The sequence below is a fragment of the Adiantum capillus-veneris genome, chromosome 1, assembly GCF_014529385.1.
Source record: "Adiantum capillus-veneris isolate H3 chromosome 1, ASM1452938v2, whole genome shotgun sequence".
NCBI lineage: Eukaryota > Viridiplantae > Streptophyta > Polypodiopsida > Polypodiales > Pteridaceae > Adiantum > Adiantum capillus-veneris.
The window spans coordinates 40,793,698-40,814,462 of NC_140931.1; the positions used below are offsets into that span (position 1 = coordinate 40,793,698).

A 20,765-nucleotide genomic window follows, 5' to 3' on the forward strand; every position below is an offset into this window, starting at 1 on the left:
TCTCTCTCTCTCTCTCTCTCTCTCTCTCTCTCTCTCTCTCTCTTTTGGAAAAAGTCAGGGCTGTATATTACTGAGTACAATATAATCCCTAGCGGATGCCAAAATAGCCTATCACGTGGGGTGTACAAGCTGTATGTAAGGGTGAGAGCCACTATAGTGACAACTCGACTAGAACAATCTCATGGTGGTCTGTGTGATGAGTGGAGAAGAAACCAACGAGGGGGAGCATAATGCCATGTAATCTGGCTACCTCTAAGTGTGAAGAAGAGTGGGGATCGGGCCCAACACCTAAGGCAAAGCGACGATCCTCGGCTGCTCGAGATGTACCTGAGGAAGAATCCCACTGCCAAATCAGGGTGTGAATGATGTCCAGCCAGATGGTAGTGAGGGTATCCTGAAGGAGCTGTGGAGCCGCACTGAGAATGTGAAGACAACAAGCTCTCGCTCGCTCTCTCTCTCTCTCTCTCTCTCTCTCTCTCTCTCTCTCTCTCTCTCTCTCTCTCTCTCTCTCTCTCTCTCTCTCTCTCTCTCTCTCTCTCTCTCTCTCTCTCTCTGGGAAATAAAGCAAAAGGAAAACTCTCTCCCCCAAATTGCGTAGCAAAAGCAGCAAAAAGCAATCCCCAAAATCTGTCAACGCAACTGTCGTAAAATCCGCCGCAAAACCCGGGCGTCCGTACAGCTGGCTGGAATTCCGCGTTTTCCGGGGCTGCCGTACAACCATGCCACGTCAGCATTTCAGTGGGTCATTTCCAGGGAGTCCATTGCCAAGGGGAAGTGTGTGTACTAGGCAGCCACGTCACCAATTTGTGACATACCCCCCTCTTGAAAGCATTGTAATCACCCTCAATTGCGCCTACAAGACAGACAGAAGCCATAAACTGTCTTAGCAGACACTGACTGTTAGTACCGACGCACTAGGAAAACACATCTAGCACATGTACCAATCGACAGTCACATCACACGACATCACTTGACATCATAGGAAATCACATGACAAATCGCATTCAACATTCATTCGGATCTCAGACCATGATTTATCGGCAATGCAATTAGCAATCGCATCTAGATCCACTCACGACCTCATAGATGCCCGATTGACTAATCCCTATTGCAACCATGTCTATTGAGATCATTCAGAACAAAATGTTGCAGTCATTTCATCTAACAGTTCCTGCACTTAAACAAGTCAAGAACAAATCAGTTTCATATTATCCGGAATTCCATTTCATTAAGTCATTACAGCAGAATACTGTCAGCTCTCAGTATCCCTGAAGCTCAAAGAGACAACAGTGACTCTAGTATCAAAAATCGTGGCATCTGTTGACAAAGGAGCGAAGTAACTCCCCTCTTGTGCATACCCATTGCACCAGATTTCCGGCCAAGTTGAATTCGGGGTTCCAATTGGAATAGACTATGCTAAACCAAAAGCTTCAAGGTAAAGGTTCACAATCTAAGGAGTATCTGCTAGGTCGTCCTCCTCCATCCACTTCGCATCCAATGCAGGATAGTTCTTGAATTTAACCAAGAACCGCCTTATCACTTTACCCTTAATCTTTCCGTCTTTATGTGCCAATATCTGTTCTAGAACAAGGATCTCCTCGTTTTCTGTTAGGGAATAAAGGCCAAAGTGCCTTGTACTTATTAACTTATAAGTTAAAAAGACTTATAAGTGAGGGGGCCCAAGTGTGAATGGCCCCCTAGTCACTTACTCATATACTCAAATGTGAAGCCCAAAAGAAAATAGCGTGACTTCTCCCAATTTTTTGACGAGCTCTCTCTCTCTCTCTCTCTCTCTCTCTCTCTCTCTCTCTCTCTCTCTCTCTCTCTCTCTCTCTCTCTCTCTCTCTCTCTCGTTCTTCTCTGCGTGTGCTTCTACAGCGCCTCTCTCCTCTTCTCCTTCACTCTCATTGCATAGGACAGCAAGTGGGCTCTCTCTCATGCTCCCCCACACATGGTATCAGAGCTTTTCCAAGAGAGCCATCTTCGCAACACAGATCAGAATTCTGTTCTTGCTCGCTGTGGGAAGGATATTCAACCGTTTTCGATCAACTCTGTCGCGAAGGGATCCTCTCACCGTGTAGAATCGACCTCCGGTTACAGTTTCCCCAAAATTAGGGTTTCAAAAACTGGCGAACAGCAGCCTATTTCTGCTGAAATTGACCAATTTCGGGGTCAATTTGATGCAATTTCATTAGGGCAAGTCTCACAGGTCAATCTTACAGGTGTTTCCACCAACGAGGTTCTGAAAATTCAGCAAAACAGGTGTTTACAGGTCTGATTTTTGCCCCAAAACAGGGAATTTCAGCAAGCAAATGATGTATACACCTTGTGGAAACCTTTGGTAAGGGTTTGGCAGTGAATGTACGCCGTTTTGGGGTGATTTCGCGTGAAATTTGCTCGCTGTTTTTCTGTAACAGCAAGCTGTTTTTTGCCCGATTGCGCACATTTGGGCGTGTTTAGGTCGGCAAAACAGGGTTTCAGTGTTTGCAATCACTCAGAATGGCTTCTAGCAGTGAAAGTGGCAATTTGTTGCACATTCGCAAGCTTGAAGGTGCCCATAACTTTGCTATATGGAAGAAGCAATGTTATAATGTGATGTTGCAGAAGAAACAGGCGAAACCTATTAAGTTACAGGGTGTGAAACCGGTTGATATGGAGGTTGAAGAATAGGAAGAAGTGAACGAGTTGGCTCGCTCCACGATCATGCTTTCGGTGTCTGACAATTTACTCTTCAATGTAGAGAATGAGCAGACAGCATGGGGCATGTGGAAGCGTTTAGACGAGTTGTATGCACAGCAGAGTGCTGCCAGTAAAGTGTATTGGCTTAAGAAGCTTATGGATCTCCGCATGAAGGAGGGCACGCATATGTCAGTGCACCTCAATGAATTCAATTCTATTTTCAGCCAACTGACAGAGCTGAAATTCATGATTGATGAGGAGTTCAAAGCTACTTTTCTGCTATGCACATTGTCCGAGAGTTGGGATGTATTCCGGACAGCTCTTAGTAGCTCAAGTGCGTCACTTAAGTATGCAGATGTAGAGAGTTCTCTCTTGATGGAAGAGATGAACAGGAAGAACACCACAGGTGAGTCTTCTAATGCATTGGGCATTATAAACGGGAATGCTATGAGTGGAAGAAAGAGAAGAACAAGGGTGCTGAAACTGATGCAAAGGACAAGGGAAATGCCAAGAAGAGCACTGTGTTGATTGAGGAAATCAATGTTGCTAGTAGTTGTGACAGTGACAGCAGCACTGATGTACTCAATGCCTCTTCTGTGGATGCACATACCCTTGCTATGGGTTCTGATGTGGACATGCATACTTGGATTCTTGATTCAGGTGCCTCCTTTCATGTAACACCTCATAGGGATTGGTTTACACAGTACTCAAGTGAGGTGCAGGGCACTGTTTATTTGGGAGATAACTATGCATGTGACATTGCAGGTATTGGCAGTGTCCAGCTTTCCTTTGTTGATGGTATGACTTTTGTTTTGCACAAAGTGCGCCATGTGCCACAACTCAAGAAGAGTTTGATTAGTACAGGGCAGCTAGATGATGCAGGCTATCACACCACTTTTGGTGATAGCAAGTGGAAAATTTGTAAAGGGGCCCGGATTGTAGCCAAGGGTTGTAAATCGGACACTTTGTATCCTTTGCATGTATCTAGTGTGCGTGACCATGTTGTCGCCGTAACCGAGCAGCCAAGTGTTTCTTTGTGGCATGGCCGGTTGGGACACATGAGTAAAAGAGGAATGGAAACTCTGTCTCGTTGTGGTTATTTGCCGTGTTTGAGGTATGCTGATTTTTCTCACTGTGAGCACTGTATTTATGGTAAGCACAGTCAAACACCGCACAAAAGGTCTCTTTCTTTGAAGTCTGACAGGTTGGACTTAGTGCATTCCGATGTATGTGAAATGCCATAGTTGTCCTTAGGGGGAAAGAAATATTTTGTCTCGTTTATCGATGATGCTACACGTAAGGTGTGGGTGTATCCAATACGTGCTAAAAGCGATGTTTTTGATACTTTCAAGAAGTTTCTTGCGTTTGTTGAGAATCAAACTGACAAGAAGCTTAGGTCTTTGCGCTCAGACAATGGGGGGGAGTATGTATCAAAAGCATTTATTGACTTTTGTGCTACTAAAGGTATTAAAAGAGAGCTCACGGCTCCTTTTAATCCCTCTCAGAATGGAGTTGCAGAGAGATTGAACCGGACTATCCAAGAGAAAGTTCGGAGTATGCTGTCACATGCAGCATTACCTCATGGTTTTTGGGCAGAAGCTGTGCAAACAGCTATTCACTTGATTAATCGCTCACCTAGCAAGGCTTTGGGTGGAAAGGTGCCTGAGGAGGTGTGGTCTGGCAAGCCACCCTCATATGCACATTTAAGAGTGTTTGGTTGTGAGGCTTATGTTCACATCCGGAGTGAACTGCGCACCAAACTAGAACCAAAGTCTCATAAATGCATTTTCCTAGGATATGGTGAGGATGGTGAAATGGGGTATAGATTATGGGATCCCGCATTACGAAAAATCATACGCAGCAATGATGTCATCTTCAATGAGAATTGCATGCACAAACAGCCCACAAAGGTCGAGGAAGTGCGCCGGGTTGTTTTTCGTGAAGATGTTACATATGGACAGCCAATGAAGGCCCAATGTTCAGCAGCCTTTACATGCTGAAAATGGTGCTGAAAATCAGCCATTAGCTGCTGAAAATCAGCCCCAACAAGTTGCCATTGATGCACCACAGGTAGGGGAACAGGTTGATGCTCCTAGACCGCCCGTTGCTGCAATGCAACCGGCTGAACAGCCTGCTGTTTTTGATGGTTTACAGGCTGAAAATCCACCTGTTATGGATCATTGGGTGCGTAGATCTACTCGGGTGACAAGGCCCCCCGATAGATATGAACCGTCTTTGGACTATGTCATGCTTACTGATTGTGGTGAGCCGTCTTGCTATAAAGAGGCTGCAACGGGAAGACAGTAAGAAATGGTTCAAAGCAATGGTTTCGGAAATGCAGTCTTTGGAGAAAAACCATACATGGGACTTGGTTGATTTGCCTAAAGGGCATAAGGCTCTGCCATGTAAATGGGTTTACAAGACCAAGGTCACATCTGATGCTTCTTCTTAGTACAAGGCACGTTTGGTTGCTAAAGGGTACAAGCAAAAGCATGGTGTGGATTTTGATGAGATTTTTTCTCCTGTTGTAAAGCTTGCCACATTACGTCTTGTTTTAGGCCTACTTGCTTCTGAAGATATGGAGTTAAAGCAAATGGATGTCAAAACAGCGTTTTTGCATGGCGATTTGCTTGAGATGCTCTATATGATGCAGCCAGAAGGTTTTGTGTCAAAGGGGCAAGAGAAGAAAGTATGTAGACTCTTGAAGAGCTTGTATGGTTTGAAACAGTCTCCCCGTGCATGGTATCACAAGTTTGATACATTCATGAGGTCTCAAGGAGTCACCGGTTCCTGTGCTACACTGTGATAGTCAGAGTGCTATTATGCTTGCAAGGAATCCTGTTTTTCATGCCAAGACAAAGCACATAGAGGTGAAGTATCATTTTATCAGGAGTGTGCTTGATGACAAGTGCATTACACTTGTCAAGGTGCACACAGATGATAATCCTGCAGATCTTTTGACCAAGAGTCTTCCAGCGGAGCGGTTTGCATATTGCCGACAGATGATGGGTGTTGGATGAGTAAGTGCATGATCAGCTGATGTATCATAGTTAGTTGATTCTTTGATCTCCCAAGGTACATTGCCTTTAGGTGGGAGGTTGTTAGGGAATAAAGGCCTAAGTGCCTTGTACTTATTAACTTATAAGTGAAAAAGACTTATAAGTGAGGGGGCCCAAGTGTGAATGGCCCCCTAGTCACTTACTCATATACTCAAATGTGAAGCCCAAAAGAAAATAGCGTGACTTCTCCCAATTTTTTGACGAGCTCTCTCTCTCTCTCTCTCTCTCTCTCTCTCTCTCTCTCTCTCTCTCTCTCTCTCTCTCTCTCTCTCTCTCTCTCGTTCTTCTCTGCGTGTGCTTCTACAGCGCCTCTCTCCTCTTCTCCTTCACTCTCATTGCATAGGACAGCAAGTGGGCTCTCTCTCATGCTCCCCCACAGTTTTCTTCCACTTCGAGTTGTTGATCAAGCTCCCCATCTTCTGGCACATCACCTCTAAAAGGCCGCAGGAGACTCACATGAAAAGCATTGTGAATCCTCCATGTTTCGGGCAGCTTCAATCAAAAGGAGACATCATTTATCTTTTCGGAGATTTGGAAAGGTCCGTAGTATCGCATACTAAGCTTTGGAAATAGCGTCTCCTTTCCCTTTTTCTTTCTCAGGCGTGCCTTCTCAGAACGTAAGAGCACCCAATCGTTCTCCTTCAATTTCAAATCGCGTCGATGGCGATCTGCTGCCTTTTTCTGTCTTTCTTGAGATTTCTGCAAAGCCTCGTGGACCTTGGCAAAAGCCGTGTTCAAGTCGCGCGTGTACTCATCGGGTGCTTAGGAAGGGTGGAACCTTCGTAGCACCTTCAATAATCTCAAATGGCGCCTTCCCCGTCGACGAGTATACCGTGTTGTTGTAGGCAAATTCCATCAAAGGTAAATACTTTTCCCATTGAGTCTTTTGATCCAAGATGTAAGACTTCAATAAATCTAGAACCACTGAATTGGCAATCTCGGATTGCCCGTCAGTCTGCGGGTGGAAAGATGACGAGAACTGCAACCGCGTGCCAATGTTTTCCCAAATTGCCTTCCAAAACAAACTCGTAAATCTAGGGTCCCTGTCGGAGACAATTGTCTCGGCCATGCCATGTAATCTGAAGATTTGGGCCACAAACAGTCTCGCTAAATGATCCGACTTGACTGTTTTCTTCACTGGAATGAAATGAGCCTGCTTGCTAAATCTGTCAATAACAGTCCAGATACCATCGTGACCACTTGGCACTCTATGTTCTCGGGAGCTCAAAAATGAAATCCATTGCAATACTTTCCTAGGGTCGGGTGGGTATGGGCAAAGGCAATAACAATCCCTATGCTTTATGCCTGTCAAACTTAACCTTCTGGCATACCAAGCAACTACGCACAAACTCGTCCACATCCTTCTTGAGTGTCGGCCAAAAGAAGTATCTCTCTACCCCTTTCAAGGTGGTAGCAATGCCGCGGTGACTTGCAAAAGGTGGACAGTGGCATTCGGTCATAACCTTTTCCCTCAACGGCTCTGTAACGCACAACATGGTTTTCCTCATCAAGTAGCCATCCCGAATGGAATATCCCGCTACTATCTCCCCATCCCGTATCCGTGTAAAAATATATGCAAAATCTGTATCTGTGGCATATTGATCGACTATATCCTCGAAGCTCCTATGATGTATCGCGGAAATAGCCAGAACCAACGACTTCCGAGACAAAGCATCTACCACCAAATTCTTTTGTCCCTGAACATGGACAATCTGGAAGTGAAACTGTGACAAGATGCTCGCCCACCGCATATGCTTTTCCGATAGCTGCTTCTGTGACAAAAAGTAGCATAAACTCTGATGGTCTGTAAAGACAGTAAAATCCACTCCGAGTAGGTAGTGCCTCCACTGAGTAAGAGCATGGATAACCGCGGAAAGCTCTTTCTCATAAATCTGTGTTGTCAATTCCGGCCTTGAGAACAATCCGCTCTCGTAAGCAATGACATGGCCTTCTTGCATTAAGACCGCACCCAGACTACGACCACAAGCATCATAATATACTTCAAATGACTTTTGCAAGTCCGGCAAAGTCAAAACTCGTCTTGTAGGTAATTTCTCTTTCAGTGTCTGAAAGGCAGTCACCTATGTGGGTCCCCACGAAAAAGGTACTCCTTTCTATGTCAAGATATGCAAAGGGGAAGCAACCTCTGCAAACTTTCTAATGAACCGCTTGTAATACGAACACAAGCCCAAGAAGCTTCTAACTTCATGGACATTCTTCAAACCGGGCCAATCACGGATAGTCTCTATCTTGGCCGTGTCCATCTGCACTCCTGCTGTGCTGACACAATGTGTCCCAAAAAGTGTATCTCTGATAGAAAAAATTCACTTTTCTTCGCATTAATCACCAACTTGTGATCTCGTAATGCATGAAAGACCTGAAGCAGATGTTCTCTATGTTCTGCCTCACCCTTGGAGAAAACAATGATATCATCAAAGAAAGTGCCAACAAATAGTCTGTACTCTCGAAAAATCCTGTCCATCATCCGGTTAAATGTCGCAGGAGCATTGGTTAAGCCAAAAGGCATCACCAAAAACTCAAATAACCAAAAGTCATCCGAAAGGCTGTCTTGTAGACGTCTCCCGGCACGATTTGGATCTGATGATATCCGCTCTTCAAATCGATCTTGCTAAAGCACAAGGATCCCTGTAGTCGGTCAAGTATATCATCAATCCTAGGAATCCGAAATCTGTTCTTGATGGTGATTTTGTTGAGAGCTCTATAATCGATGCACATTCTCCAAGATCCATCTTTCTTAAAAACCAACAACACTGGAGAGCAATACGGTGAAGTACTAGGCTCGACAAGACCCTTTTCCAAGAGGTCTTTCACTTGGTTCATAATTTCTTTGTTCTGGGCTCGGCTCACACGGTAAGGTGGCCGGTTCCGTGGTGTGCTTCCAGGTATCAGATCAATGGTATGATCCTCAGGACGGCGGGTGGTAACTCACCTGGCAGGCCCTCTGAGAAGCAATCGGCATGAGTGTGGAGAAAATCTTGGCGTCCTTTATCAAGTTCTAACATATTTGTCCTATTCTCATCATTCATCTCTCTCAAGAAGATCGAGTAAACAAACCGACTGGATTTCATTAATTTTGAAATGGCCGAAGCCGATACAATAGGGACAGACTCGCCCTTAAGTTTCACATCAAGTACAACGGTTCTGTCCTTCTCTGTGGTCAAAGTCGCTTTCCTCGCCCGATAACCGACCACGGCGTTGTTCTTGTGGTACCAAGGAATTCCCAAGAGGACATCACAACCTTCCAAAAGCATTATGTAGAAGTCCTCATGCCCCAAATACCCCTGACAATGCAACCGAAGTTTGCCAACGACAGGTGTAATGGCTACGTCTCTGTCGGGTGTTGCTAGAACTGCCTCTGCTAGTGGTCCCATCCGATCGGGTGTGATCTCGAGCCGCGCCGCCAATTCAGGTGAAATGAAGTTGGCCCAAATAACCCGGGAAGTCAGTTCCTTTCTTCTGCTTTTTATCGTGCATTTCTGCTTTGTTCTGCGCGTTAAAAAGCTGAGAAATCCATGCACCAACCACCTCTTCTAATTCCTGCTCAATAAACATCCTTGGGTAGAAGGTTTCTTGAGTACTGGTTTGGGGGGTGGTTCAGTGGTCTGCTGCCACTGTGCATACACCTCGTCGAAGGAGGTCTGGCTCATAAATTTTGCAAATTTCGGGTCCTTCGCAAAATTTAGCATCATCTTTGTTGCATCGCCAATCAATTGTCGACGCTCCATCTCTTCAATCTCCGCCTAAGTAGGCCGAGGCGGGTCGTACTCCTCGCGTGAATCTTCGTTGTGATCTCTTCCCGCATCTCCGAATGCAGAGGAAGTCGACTGATCTTTGTCTGAAGCCATAAGTGCCGCGTAAAAAGGATCGGATTTCCCGGTAGAAGAGAAATCGGCCGCGCTCTGATACCACTGTAAAATTTAGCATCATCTTTGTTGCATCGCCAATCAATTGTCGACGCTCCATCTCTTCAATCTCCGCAAAATTTAGCATCATCTTTGTTGCATCGCCAATCAATTGTCGACGCTCCATCTCTTCAATCTCCGCCTGAGTAGGCCGAGGCGGGTCGTACTCCTCGCGTGAATCTTCGTTGTGATCTCTTCCCGCATCTCCGGATGCAGAGGAAGTCGACTGATCTTTGTCTGAAGCCATAAGTGCCGCGTAAAAAGGATCAGATTTCCGGTAGAAGAGAAATCGGCCGCGCTCTGACACCACTGTAACAGACTTGGACACTCCAAGTCGAGATTCTACCGCGACACCACAAGATTACACTTCAAAGAGTTCACAGTTCACAGTTCACAATTGGTTCCTTGCGGAGTTCCGTGCCTAGAGATATTGGCCCCAAAGACTGGCGCCCTTTCGGTATTTCTTTTTGTATTAATCCGCAACTCAAAGTACAATGTGAGTAGTCAAAACTCACTCTCAGACTCTGCGTCCAGATGCTCTGAGAAGTGAGAGCCCAAAGACTCTTTTAAAGATTTACAAGGGATGCCAAAAGCAGAGCCCCAAAAGCTGAAAATCAAAAGCCTTGCCAAATAAAGCAAAAGCCCTCCGTCTCTCTCTCTCTCTCTCTCTCTCTCTCTCTCTCTAATAAAGCAAAAGGAAAACTCTCTCTCCCCCCCCAATTGCGTAGCAAAAGCAGTAAAAAGCAATCCCCAAAATCTACCAACGCGGCTGCCATAAAATCCGCCACAAACAACGGGCATCCGTACAGTTGGCTGGAATTCCGCGTTTTCCGGGGCTCCCGTACAGCCATGCCACGTCAGCATTTCAGCGAGTCATTTCCAGGGAGTCCATTGTCAAGGGGAAGTGTGTGTACTGGGCAGCCACGTCACCAGTTTGTGATAGGAACATCATCTTTGTCAAAACTATATGAAGGCACAACAGAATCCCAAGGAACCCTAGTGGTTACAAGAGAAACAGGTGGTATTTCTGTCCCTAAAGAGCAAGATTTAAGAGGTGGATCCTGTGGTGGATCCCTACGCTTGTATATCTCTCTAACTAGAGGCACCTGTGTCTGCCTCTACTGCCCTCTTCTTTGCTTCTCTTGGGTCTCTTAGCCAAAGTTACCCGGACCGCGGAACGGGAACGGCGACCAGATCCCCATGATAGAGGGGTCCGGAACGGAAATGGCACAGAACAAGAGCATTAAAAACACCCAAATAAAGCAGTTTTTAGCTCTGTGTAATTGAATAGTACTAGTATTAGAGTCCTTTGATTCTAATATTCACAAAAAACTCTATTTGAAGACCATTCAAGCTTACTATGGCAAACGTGTGTCGTTTAGACTTGAGAGCTTAAGAGGGAGAGGGGGTAGGGGGAGAGGGAGAGAGCTTGAAAGTTGAGAGAGAGAGAGAGAGAGAGAGAGAGAGAGAGAGAGAGAGAGAGAGAGAGAGAGAGCTTTTAGCCTTGTAGAGTCTAGACTTGAAAGCTTGAAAGAGGCTAGAGGCTAGAGCTTGAGAGTCGAGACTCGAGAGGGTAGAGCTTGAGCCTTGGCCCTTGAAAGCTTGTGTGCATTGTGAAGGTAAGGTGTGGGGGGAGGGGCATTTTATAAGGGGGAGGCTTAGAGGATAAAAACACCCAAATCTGAAAATCATTCCAAGCTCTTTCGGGCCATTCTAGGCCATTCCAGACCTGCCATTCCAGTATCACCTGCCTGTCCGGAACGGCTGGCCAGAGAGCTGTGAGCACTCCCAGAACGCCGTTCCGGCGTTCCCCGGAGACACTGCTCTCAGCCTCTGTCCTCCTTGATCCTGTTTATATCTCCTATCCACAAGTAGCATGGCGTACGATCATAGGAACATGGCGTACCATCTTTATGCCGACACACGATGAAGGATTGGGTATTACTAGTCCGGAGATCAAAAGCCAGGCCTTGCTTTCCAAAATCTTATTCTTGGGCTAAGCCCTGGAAGCTATTTTGATGCCATGCATTGTTCGCAGTGCGGTTGAGACAGGGTTCTCTTGGCAAGGATGGCCCATAGAGCCGCACTTCCACATTTATTTTCACAAATGCCCCTCTATGTACAGCTCTATCTTCTTCTTTCATGTGATCCATGGTGCACATTTGGCTGGATATGTCGAGAGGTATGATTCCTTAGCGACCAAGATGTTTGGAGGAGATTGAGAGACAGCCCTTGATTTGGAATGATTATGGCAAGGATCAGGATGGCTGTCACTCGAAGAGGACTTGAGTAGATAGGACTAGATTGGATGCTGGCCCGGCCCTCTCTGTTTCATTGGTCTCAAGCTACGCTAATAGATGTCGGGAGCGGGAGCATGAAGTCCACAAAACTGCTATTTGCATGGCTGAGATTGACGCCGCTTTTACAGATGATTGGCATGCAATGATGCGTAGCGAGATGTCCGTGCCACTAAACAATGACTGGTGTGGCTTACTTTGATCGCCATGACCAACCTATCCTGGCAAGGAGAGGATCCATGGTTTATTCAGCCATTAAGGATTGATGTCATATCGGTTGTAATTTCAAGGTTGAGAGCCTCCCTCAGGATTCCCAGCTTTGACCTGGCAGCAACTTAAGAGTGATGGGTTCAAGAGGCAAGAGAGCTTGTATGGATTCATTTTCTCCTTGGAAAATAATCTGTCTTGGCGCTAATGGTTTTGGGAGGGCCGTACATTGTCACAGTTAGTTTAGAACCCGGGTGAGTGGTTGTGGCCTTTCAGTCACACCCCAGTATTTTTTGAGTACACTCTGCATATGGCAGGCACATTTTGCTCCGGATTGCTCCTATCCCTCATCGCTCTCCTCGTATGCAGGATTGGCTTCACGAGAAGCTTTCTCATGCATACCTTTTACAGTTTTGGGTATGTATCAGCAGGTCAGCAAATGGCTCTTGTATTCTATGTCCACTTTGGACACAAGGGTCTCTTGGTCGGTACTTGGGCCACATGAGCTGGGCATCATCCAACTTGTCAGTGATGCTCTCTACAGAGTTAGGAATCTCTCAAACATTGTCTTTGCTCAATTTGTTTGGCAGGCGATATATATGCTTTTATGCCACGACGTGGATTAGTGACTTGGGGGCCAGTCACTTTGCTATAGCAGTTTCTGGAGTCTCACTTGCTATATGAGGGGGCAGCTACAGATCATTCATGCTGACCGATTTTGGGTTATCAGTGGGGCACTTTGGATATGTTGCTGTCCACAGCCTATGATTTTGATCCCCAGCAGCGTGAAATGGTGTTTGATACTATCTGCCGCATCACTTTGTGGACTGTTTGGAAGGCTTGACATGCATTGAGTCCTGCACCTTCCAGGACATCGGATACCTTAACAAGAAAAAAACACTTAACTTCATCATGGCCCATGAATGAAACAGCACACTAGATATTGTGAAAGTTGCTCTGGAGAGAAAATACTTTCCTCTCTAGATCAAGAAAACTGCAAATAGCTACACATAGTGTACCTACACAAGGGCCTATGTGCGCAAACAAACATACAGGTAGGCACACGAGGTGTAGCTATACAAGAGCCTTGGTATATAGATGCACACATATAAACTGACAAAAAGACAATCCATTGGATATTATTTTCAGTATTGTCATAACAGATAGACTCACCTCAATTAAAATCTCTCTCTCTTCCAAATTGCGAGCTAAAGAATCTCTCTCTTTAATCGCTTCAGACAAGCCCCTTTGAGATGCTGAGTATTGATCCTTCTGAGCTTCAAGTTCCTCCTGCAGTTCTGTTTCTCGTTTTGTGTGATATCTTATCTCTTCCGCAAACTGCACCCATTCCCACAGTTGAAAATTCCTTGAGTAGAGATTGAATATGTGTTTATGCCAACTAGCTTCTTAAGCATTTTACCTGATCCATCTTCTTCTGTGCTTCTTCCAGAAGTTTAGACATTTCTTCCACTCGCTTTTCATATATCTCAACACCAGGGGGCTTGATATTTGCCACCAGGGCATCACCATTACTTTGCAATGCACCATTTGTTACTTGTCGTGTCTTGGAGTACCGCCTAAGCATTACATCATTGATGTGTGTTTGAAGAGCAACACATATCTCCTCCCCCTAGATATGAACCCATTCATACAATCAAAACTCCAGAAAAACGTCTATCCTACCCAGCCAAAAAAATATATATTCACACCCATGCAAAGTGCAGGTTAGAGGGTGCGAACCTGTTTTGTCTCAAACTGAAAAATGTGCAGAACACCAGCCACGCGCATTTTGAAGAAAACAGCTGTGTTGCTGCTACCAAATTGCATGATATCACGAAGCTCTGCTGAATGGAGATATTCCTTGGGAATAGGCCGAAAAAAATGAACCTAACACTCAAATAAAATATCAGTATAATATGCAGGTCCACCATGCCCTGTATTGTTCCTGCAATCATAAGCTATCTTTATGTTAAGCGAGTATACCCCGCGCTTATTTATGCCAAGGATAATTCGTCCAGGCAAAAGTCCAATAGGATCTTCAATCTTACGAGCACCAAAGAAAACTGAGTTCCCATAAGGCAACGAACGCAAGACTCGCAGAAAATGCTGGCGTGCATCATCCCTAGATAAATGTTCCTGTGATCAAGAATCACACAAGAAGATCAAGAAAAGGGGAAAAAAAACAGAAAGACCGAAAAAAAGGATGAAGTACAAGACAACTTTACCAGAGCATGATATCTCATAAGAATATCACTCTCCCAATCGCGCCTAGCTCGTGTCATAGCCATCTGCTTTGGCAGATAGCGATCTAGTAAAACAGCCCAATCCCTGGCAAGAAAAGGAATAAAGCCATCATCATCGGCATTGTGAAGTACAAAACAGATATAGGTGCCTGTCATCCCATGCCAAAATCAATCACAGACCATTTTTGAGTATGTGATAACAACTCTGTCATCCTTACACTGAATTTTCAGGACTGTCCATAAAACCTATTTCTGCAAATATTTGTAATGCTGCTAGCTGTGCAGCATCATCCCTTCCAACAGGATAGTTCCCAAGTAGATAGTCATGTTGCAACTGCAGTAAAGGAGTATAACACTCTCAAAATACATATCTCCGAAGTTTCTTCACTAAATGTGATGAGGGAAAAAAACCTTTATCGACCTGAACATAGGAGAGTTGTACAAACATTGGTTCAGAAATGTTCTCATCTGATTCTCGAAAAAGTCGCTTTTTAAACACCAGCTTGCACTGGAGTATTTCACCTTTGCTACGATCCTTCACAGCCTTGAAGTCACATAGTAGATCCCCAATATATTTGTTGTCATCCAGACCTATATATTCTTCTGCATATAACAAACCGATAATAAAACTACAGACTACAATGCAGCAGTGTTTGGCAGAATGGCATCAAAATAATTAGGACACACTAACCAGTTCCCATGTCCAATGCCTTGGAGCCTGCCAACACCTTACGACACTCAAAGAGACTGAAGGTGTTGAAAATAGAAAGCTTGATGATGCCAGCAAGTTCCTGTACATGAATCTCTCTCTCTCTCTCATGAATCTCTCTCTCTCTCTCTCTCTCTCTCTCTCTCTCTCTCTCTCTCTCTCTCTCTCTCTCTCTCAAGTGTGGTAGATTGCTTATGCCATTTCCCTCTTGAATAACAGGTCTTGAGTTCAACTCCTCGTCGGCTAGATCTTTAAGGTCTCTTGGGATAGTTTCCTACGACGTTAATCTCTCTCTCTCTCTCTCTCTCTCTCTCTCTCTCTCTCTCTCTCTCTCTCTCTCTCTCTGCCCCCCCGCAGCCCTGCCCTGCTCGCGCGCTGCATCCCCACTGCCTGTGCTGCACCATCGCGCCCGCCCTCCCCTGCCCCCTCGCGACCCCGCTGCCTGTGCTGCACCATCGCGCCCACCCTGCCCTGCACCCGCGCACCCACTGCCCTGCCCCCCCGCTGCCCTGCCCTGCTCGCACGCTGCACCCCCGTGGCGCCCTGCAGTACACCCGCACCTGCGCTCTTCCCCCCCCCCCCCCCCCCCCTGCCCTAGCCCCCCAACTTCTACGCATAGTATGTCTCCCCCCCCTCTCCTACGCGTAGTATGTCTCTCCCCCCCACCCCCCCCCCCCCCCTTTTTTTCTTTCACGCGTAGGACGTCCATCCTCTACGCATAGGGAGTTAATTTTTTTATTTTTTTATTTTTTTCGCCCGCCCTCCTTCCCCCCACTCTATCTACCATACTTCCCCCCCACCCCCCCCCCCCCCCTCTCTCTCTCTCTCTCTCGCTCCAATCTGTAACTACCGCTATCTCCCCCGGGCCATACCACCTCACGCTCCACCACTCGCCGAGACCGCCGCTAGTGTGGGTGCACATGTGCATCTAGCGACTCCCTTGCAGACGACTCCCCCACACGCCCAACTGCCGCGCCCGCTTCTAGGGTGGGCGCACACGTACATCTAACCCCCTTGCGGACGGCGATCAAGCATGTGGAAGACAAACGATAAAGCCGACCCCCTAGAGGATGCCATTCAAAAATGCAAAGAGGAAATGACAGAGACCATTACCAAGATGAACCGCAATCTCTGGGGCATAGTAAACATGCTCGAAGGACGGGTGTTGATCCAAGAGAGCAAGATAAGCACGCTGGAAGACCGAGTGACGACCCAAGAGGAAGAGATCGCGTCACTCGAGAAAGAACTCGCCGAAGCCCGATCAAGAAACACACTGGAAGAGGGCGAAATGCAACCCTCAGTAATCGAAGAAATCAACACGATCAAGGAACAAGTACGCACCAGCAAAGAGGGAGAAGAACAGCACAAAGAAATGACGACTTCTTGGGTGGATGTTCTTACCAAAACCCAACAGAAGGCGGACGAAGCCGAGAAATGGATCAAGGTGGCCAAGAAAGGAAAAGACAAGGAGATAACGCCCACGTCCACACCCAACATCATTAACCAGACACTAGAGGAGGAGCAGAGGAGAAGGGTGCGCGCTTTACATGTGAGAATTCGTGGTCTTAAAGACAAAGGCAATGTGGACGAAGAAGTAAAAGAACTCACAGCCTTGATGGGGATTCATGAGCCGACACACACAAGGGCATGGAGAGTGGGCAACATAAAGAAAAATGGAGGCAGTGGAGAAACCTCAAAAGAAAGAGCACTCATCCTTCGTTTTCCCTCCATGGAAGCAAAGAAGTCATTCTTGAAGAAAAGACAAACTCGTAAAGAGACTGGCATCTTTCTCGGGGACGATCTCACCCTCTCGCAAATCGCTCATAAGCGGGAAGTAATGCCGGAGATTAGAGCGGCAAGGGGAAAAGGCAAGATCGCTTTTTACCGAGACGGAAAAGTGGTAATACTTGAGCGACGCTCCACATGACGGTGCGAGACTTATGGGACCACACTCAAAGTAGCTGCCTGGAAATGCAATGGATCTATGCGTCTTGATGTGGGTGCTTTTGAGGATAGCTTTACTGGAAGAGACATCATCTTCTACTCTGAGACACACCAGGCCCCTGGGCAATCCATGCCTCACATCAATGGATACAGGTGGGAGACAACCTACAGACACGAGACACGCTCAGAGCACAGAGGGCGGGGCTCGAGAGGAGTGGCAGTGTTATTTAGAGAGGATCTGCAGCCACTGATACATATAGCCCGCAGGGACGAGCAGGCTAGGTACATGTGGGTGAGACTAAAAGCAGAGACAGGCAGATACCTCTATCTAGCTATTTGTTACTTTCCCCCGAGTACATCAGTTTATGCACCACCCAGAGGACAGTTCCCTTTCTCTATTTTGGATGATGACATATGGGAGTTCTCTAGGGACGGTGACATTATCATCCTCGGGGACTTCAATGCTAGGACTGCCCATCACCAGGCAGTGTTTTATGATACTTCAGAGGAGATGCTAAGAGAGATAGATGTGGCAGAGACGGGCCTTTCCAGACTATCACACGATATGGAATATATTGAGTATGGGCGACACCTAATAGACATGGGCACTGCACATGGATTGGCCATCTTGAACGGCCTACAGAGATTTCCTACTACCGGAGGTTTTACATGCTTCCCACACAGACATGGAGCCAGCACGGTGGACTATGTCATGGCACAACCGAATCTCATCTCTAGTATCCAAGATCTCACAGTTGGGCCCAAACCGATCGGGGTGGCAGTGGATCATGCTCTGGTGTCAATGACCATCTCCTTCCAGTTCAGTGTAGCACACGGGCCACGAGTAGCAGCCCCTACTCGCTACACATTCACAAGGGAGACGGACTCTGTATACATGGACGGAAGCTACAGACGCCTATGCATTGAGGACCCGGGGCGACCTCTGGAGGAGCTAACTACTATACTAACACAGACATTACATGAGGCAGCAGCAGAAGCATACCCACACGCCCAGCCTGAGCAGAGCCGCCGATCTGGGAGCATGCCTCAGAACAGCTGGTACAATGAGGAGTGCCGCCAAACTAGAGCCAAACTTCAGAGGGAGGTGCTGTTGGGGGACGTCACTCACAGACAGTCACAGATGGACTTCCGACGCCTGGTGCGGCGGAAGAAGAGGGCTTTTTTGGCTCGACTCGAGCAGGATCTATATCAACTATTCTTGAGTCAAGACTCGCGTGAGGCGTGGCAGCTCTTTCATGAGCAATCCCCCCCCCCTACTATTTCCTCCACAGAGACCTGGGGTCAGTACGCATCATCTTTGTACACAGTACCTGGACAGCCGCCTTTCCCCAACCCCCCCGACCCATGCCCACACACGTGTCTTTTTCACCGCTGAGATGGTGAAGAAAGCTATTGACAGGATGAAGACTAGGAGAGCATATGATCATGAGGGCCTAGTAGCTGAGCATTTCATGCATGCCAAAGACCTACTAGCAGAGCTTCTAGCAGTTATGTTTAACCGTGCCATGTGTGAGGGCCTACCGGACACTTGGAGCCTATCTACGATCGTACCTATCTTCAAATCAAGCGACCCCATGGAGCCTGGGAATTATCGCACTATTATGATTGGGCACACACTGGCACGGCTGTATGCATCCAGTCTTGAGCAACAGCTGAGTAGATGGGCAGAGAGGGAAGGAATACGTGCAATTGGGCAAGCAGGATTTAGGAGAGGCTTCTCTACTCTTGACCATATCCTAACACTCAGGGCCATCATCGAGGAAGGCAGATCTCATTGGAGACGGATCTATTGTAGCTTTGTGGACTTCCGCAAAGCTTTCGACACGGTACCCAGAGCTAGACTGATGCGCAGATTACAGGAAATGGGAGTACCCACGGAACTCGTTTGGGGGATCATGGCATTGTACAGATCAGTAGTAGGGCATGTACGCGCCCCGGAGGGACTTTCTACACCGTTTCACTCCACTATTGGGGTGAAGCAGGGCTGCCCGCTCTCTCCCACTCTCTTTGGTATGTATGTGGATGAGATTTCTGACTACATTGACAACGATGAGGATAAAGGTGCTCAGTTGGCAGGGACATGGATTCCACTTTTGTTATATGCTGATGACATAGTGTTGATCTCCGAATCCCCAGAGGGAATGCAACGTCAATTGGATGCTTTGCATACGTTTGCCCACGAAAGTGGTTTGTCTGTCAACCTGGGTAAAACCAAAGTTATGGTGTTTAATACCACCCCACAGTGGATCAGGAGGTCAACACCTACATTCACATACGGCCAGGAGACTGTGGAGTACACAAACGCTTACACTTACCTTGGAGTGGTTTTTAGCGGACCTACATTCTCACTCAGAAGAGCAGAAGAGACAAGACTTACTAGAGCCCACACAGCATTGGGTAGATTGGAGAGGATGTGTTCGCAGGTTCAGTTTCACGAGCCCCGGACGAAGCTCTGGCTCTTTGACACCTTGGTGGCTTCAGCATTGCTCTATGGAACCGAGATATGGGGACCTTCACTGGATCACCACGAGAGGCCGGGTCGCTCAAACGGATGGGGGAACATGGAGAAACCTCTCGTCTCTATGACCTCGCGGCTCATTAGAGCCAAGGCATCAGTACCACGGCCCATTATCCGAGTAGAGCTAGCGGCCCCCCCACTTGTGGTGGAGGCGCTCACCAGATCAGTCTCCTTCATAAACCGCACATGGGAACTTCCTAGAGACAGATATGCTCGCATAGCACTTGAATCCTCTCGACAGTTAGCCATACAAGGAGATACGACATGCTGGTATGGGGAGATGACATCATGGTTTCAGGCACATGGGTTCAGCATAGACCGGCTGCCACCATTCCATTACTCATTGGATGCACCATCTCTCACTCTTACACAGTCAGAGATCACCAAGCTCATACGCCAAGACCTGACCCAGCTAGACACCAGGAGGACATGGATACAACCAGCACAAGAATTGGGCACGAAGATGGCTTTCTACAAAGACCACCTTCTCCAGCTTACGGAAGATGGTTTTATGGCGAGACCCAGATACATGGATACCCACTTGTCTCATGGGATACGATGTGCTATTGGCCAGTTACGCACATCTTCTCACCAGTTGCGGATTGAGACTGGGAGATACAGTGGAGTACCAGCAGAGGACAGGACATGCCCCTTGTGTAACATGGAACCTGAGACAAAGCTACACTATACATGTTGCTGCCCCGTCTACTACGAGATACGAGGCCGCTTCCATTGCTTGTTCAGAGAAGGTTTTGGACCACTCTCAAGAGTCATGGGATACGAAGATCAGAGATGTCTGGGTTTGTTCTTGCTCGAGCTGCGCAGACACAGGGATAGCCTCATGAATGGCGAGGCTAGCCAGTCTCAAAGACGGATCAGAGACTTCTTTAGAGCAGACACGAGACAGCCGCAAGAGCCAGTCCCACAGCAGAGCTCCCCCTCGTCTCACACCAGAGGCACACTGATTGACCGAGCGATTGAACTGGGGAAATCCAGGCGCCCGTGACTACGAAGAACTACACAGCATCGACGGAGGCTACGACAGAAAATTCGGAGCACGCTGGCCAGGCATGCACGACGCCCGGTCAGACTACTAACCATTGAGGAAATTGATGAGATTCGCCAACGACCGATGTTGGATCTCTTGTGATTCGGCTATCCCAAC

At 47.1% G+C, this 20,765-nt stretch overlaps 1 protein-coding gene across 1 annotated transcript in view; it reads right to left on the reverse strand.

The window, feature by feature from the left end:
• The window catches only part of LOC147464588 (kinesin-like protein KIN-14I), a 64,720-nt gene that overhangs the window by 29,979 nt on the left and 13,976 nt on the right, over positions 1-20,765 (reverse strand). The window contains exons 7-14 of the mRNA XM_086515941.1: positions 15,100-15,199; positions 14,830-15,011; positions 14,627-14,742; positions 14,391-14,493; positions 14,149-14,301; positions 13,906-14,052; positions 13,586-13,795; positions 13,339-13,503 (exon numbers count right to left, since the gene is read on the reverse strand). Of these exons, the coding sequence (XP_086372067.1) occupies positions 13,339-13,503; positions 13,586-13,795; positions 13,906-14,052; positions 14,149-14,301; positions 14,391-14,493; positions 14,627-14,742; positions 14,830-15,011; positions 15,100-15,199 (1,176 nt within the window). The remainder of the gene's footprint in view (positions 1-13,338; positions 13,504-13,585; positions 13,796-13,905; positions 14,053-14,148; positions 14,302-14,390; positions 14,494-14,626; positions 14,743-14,829; positions 15,012-15,099; positions 15,200-20,765) is intronic.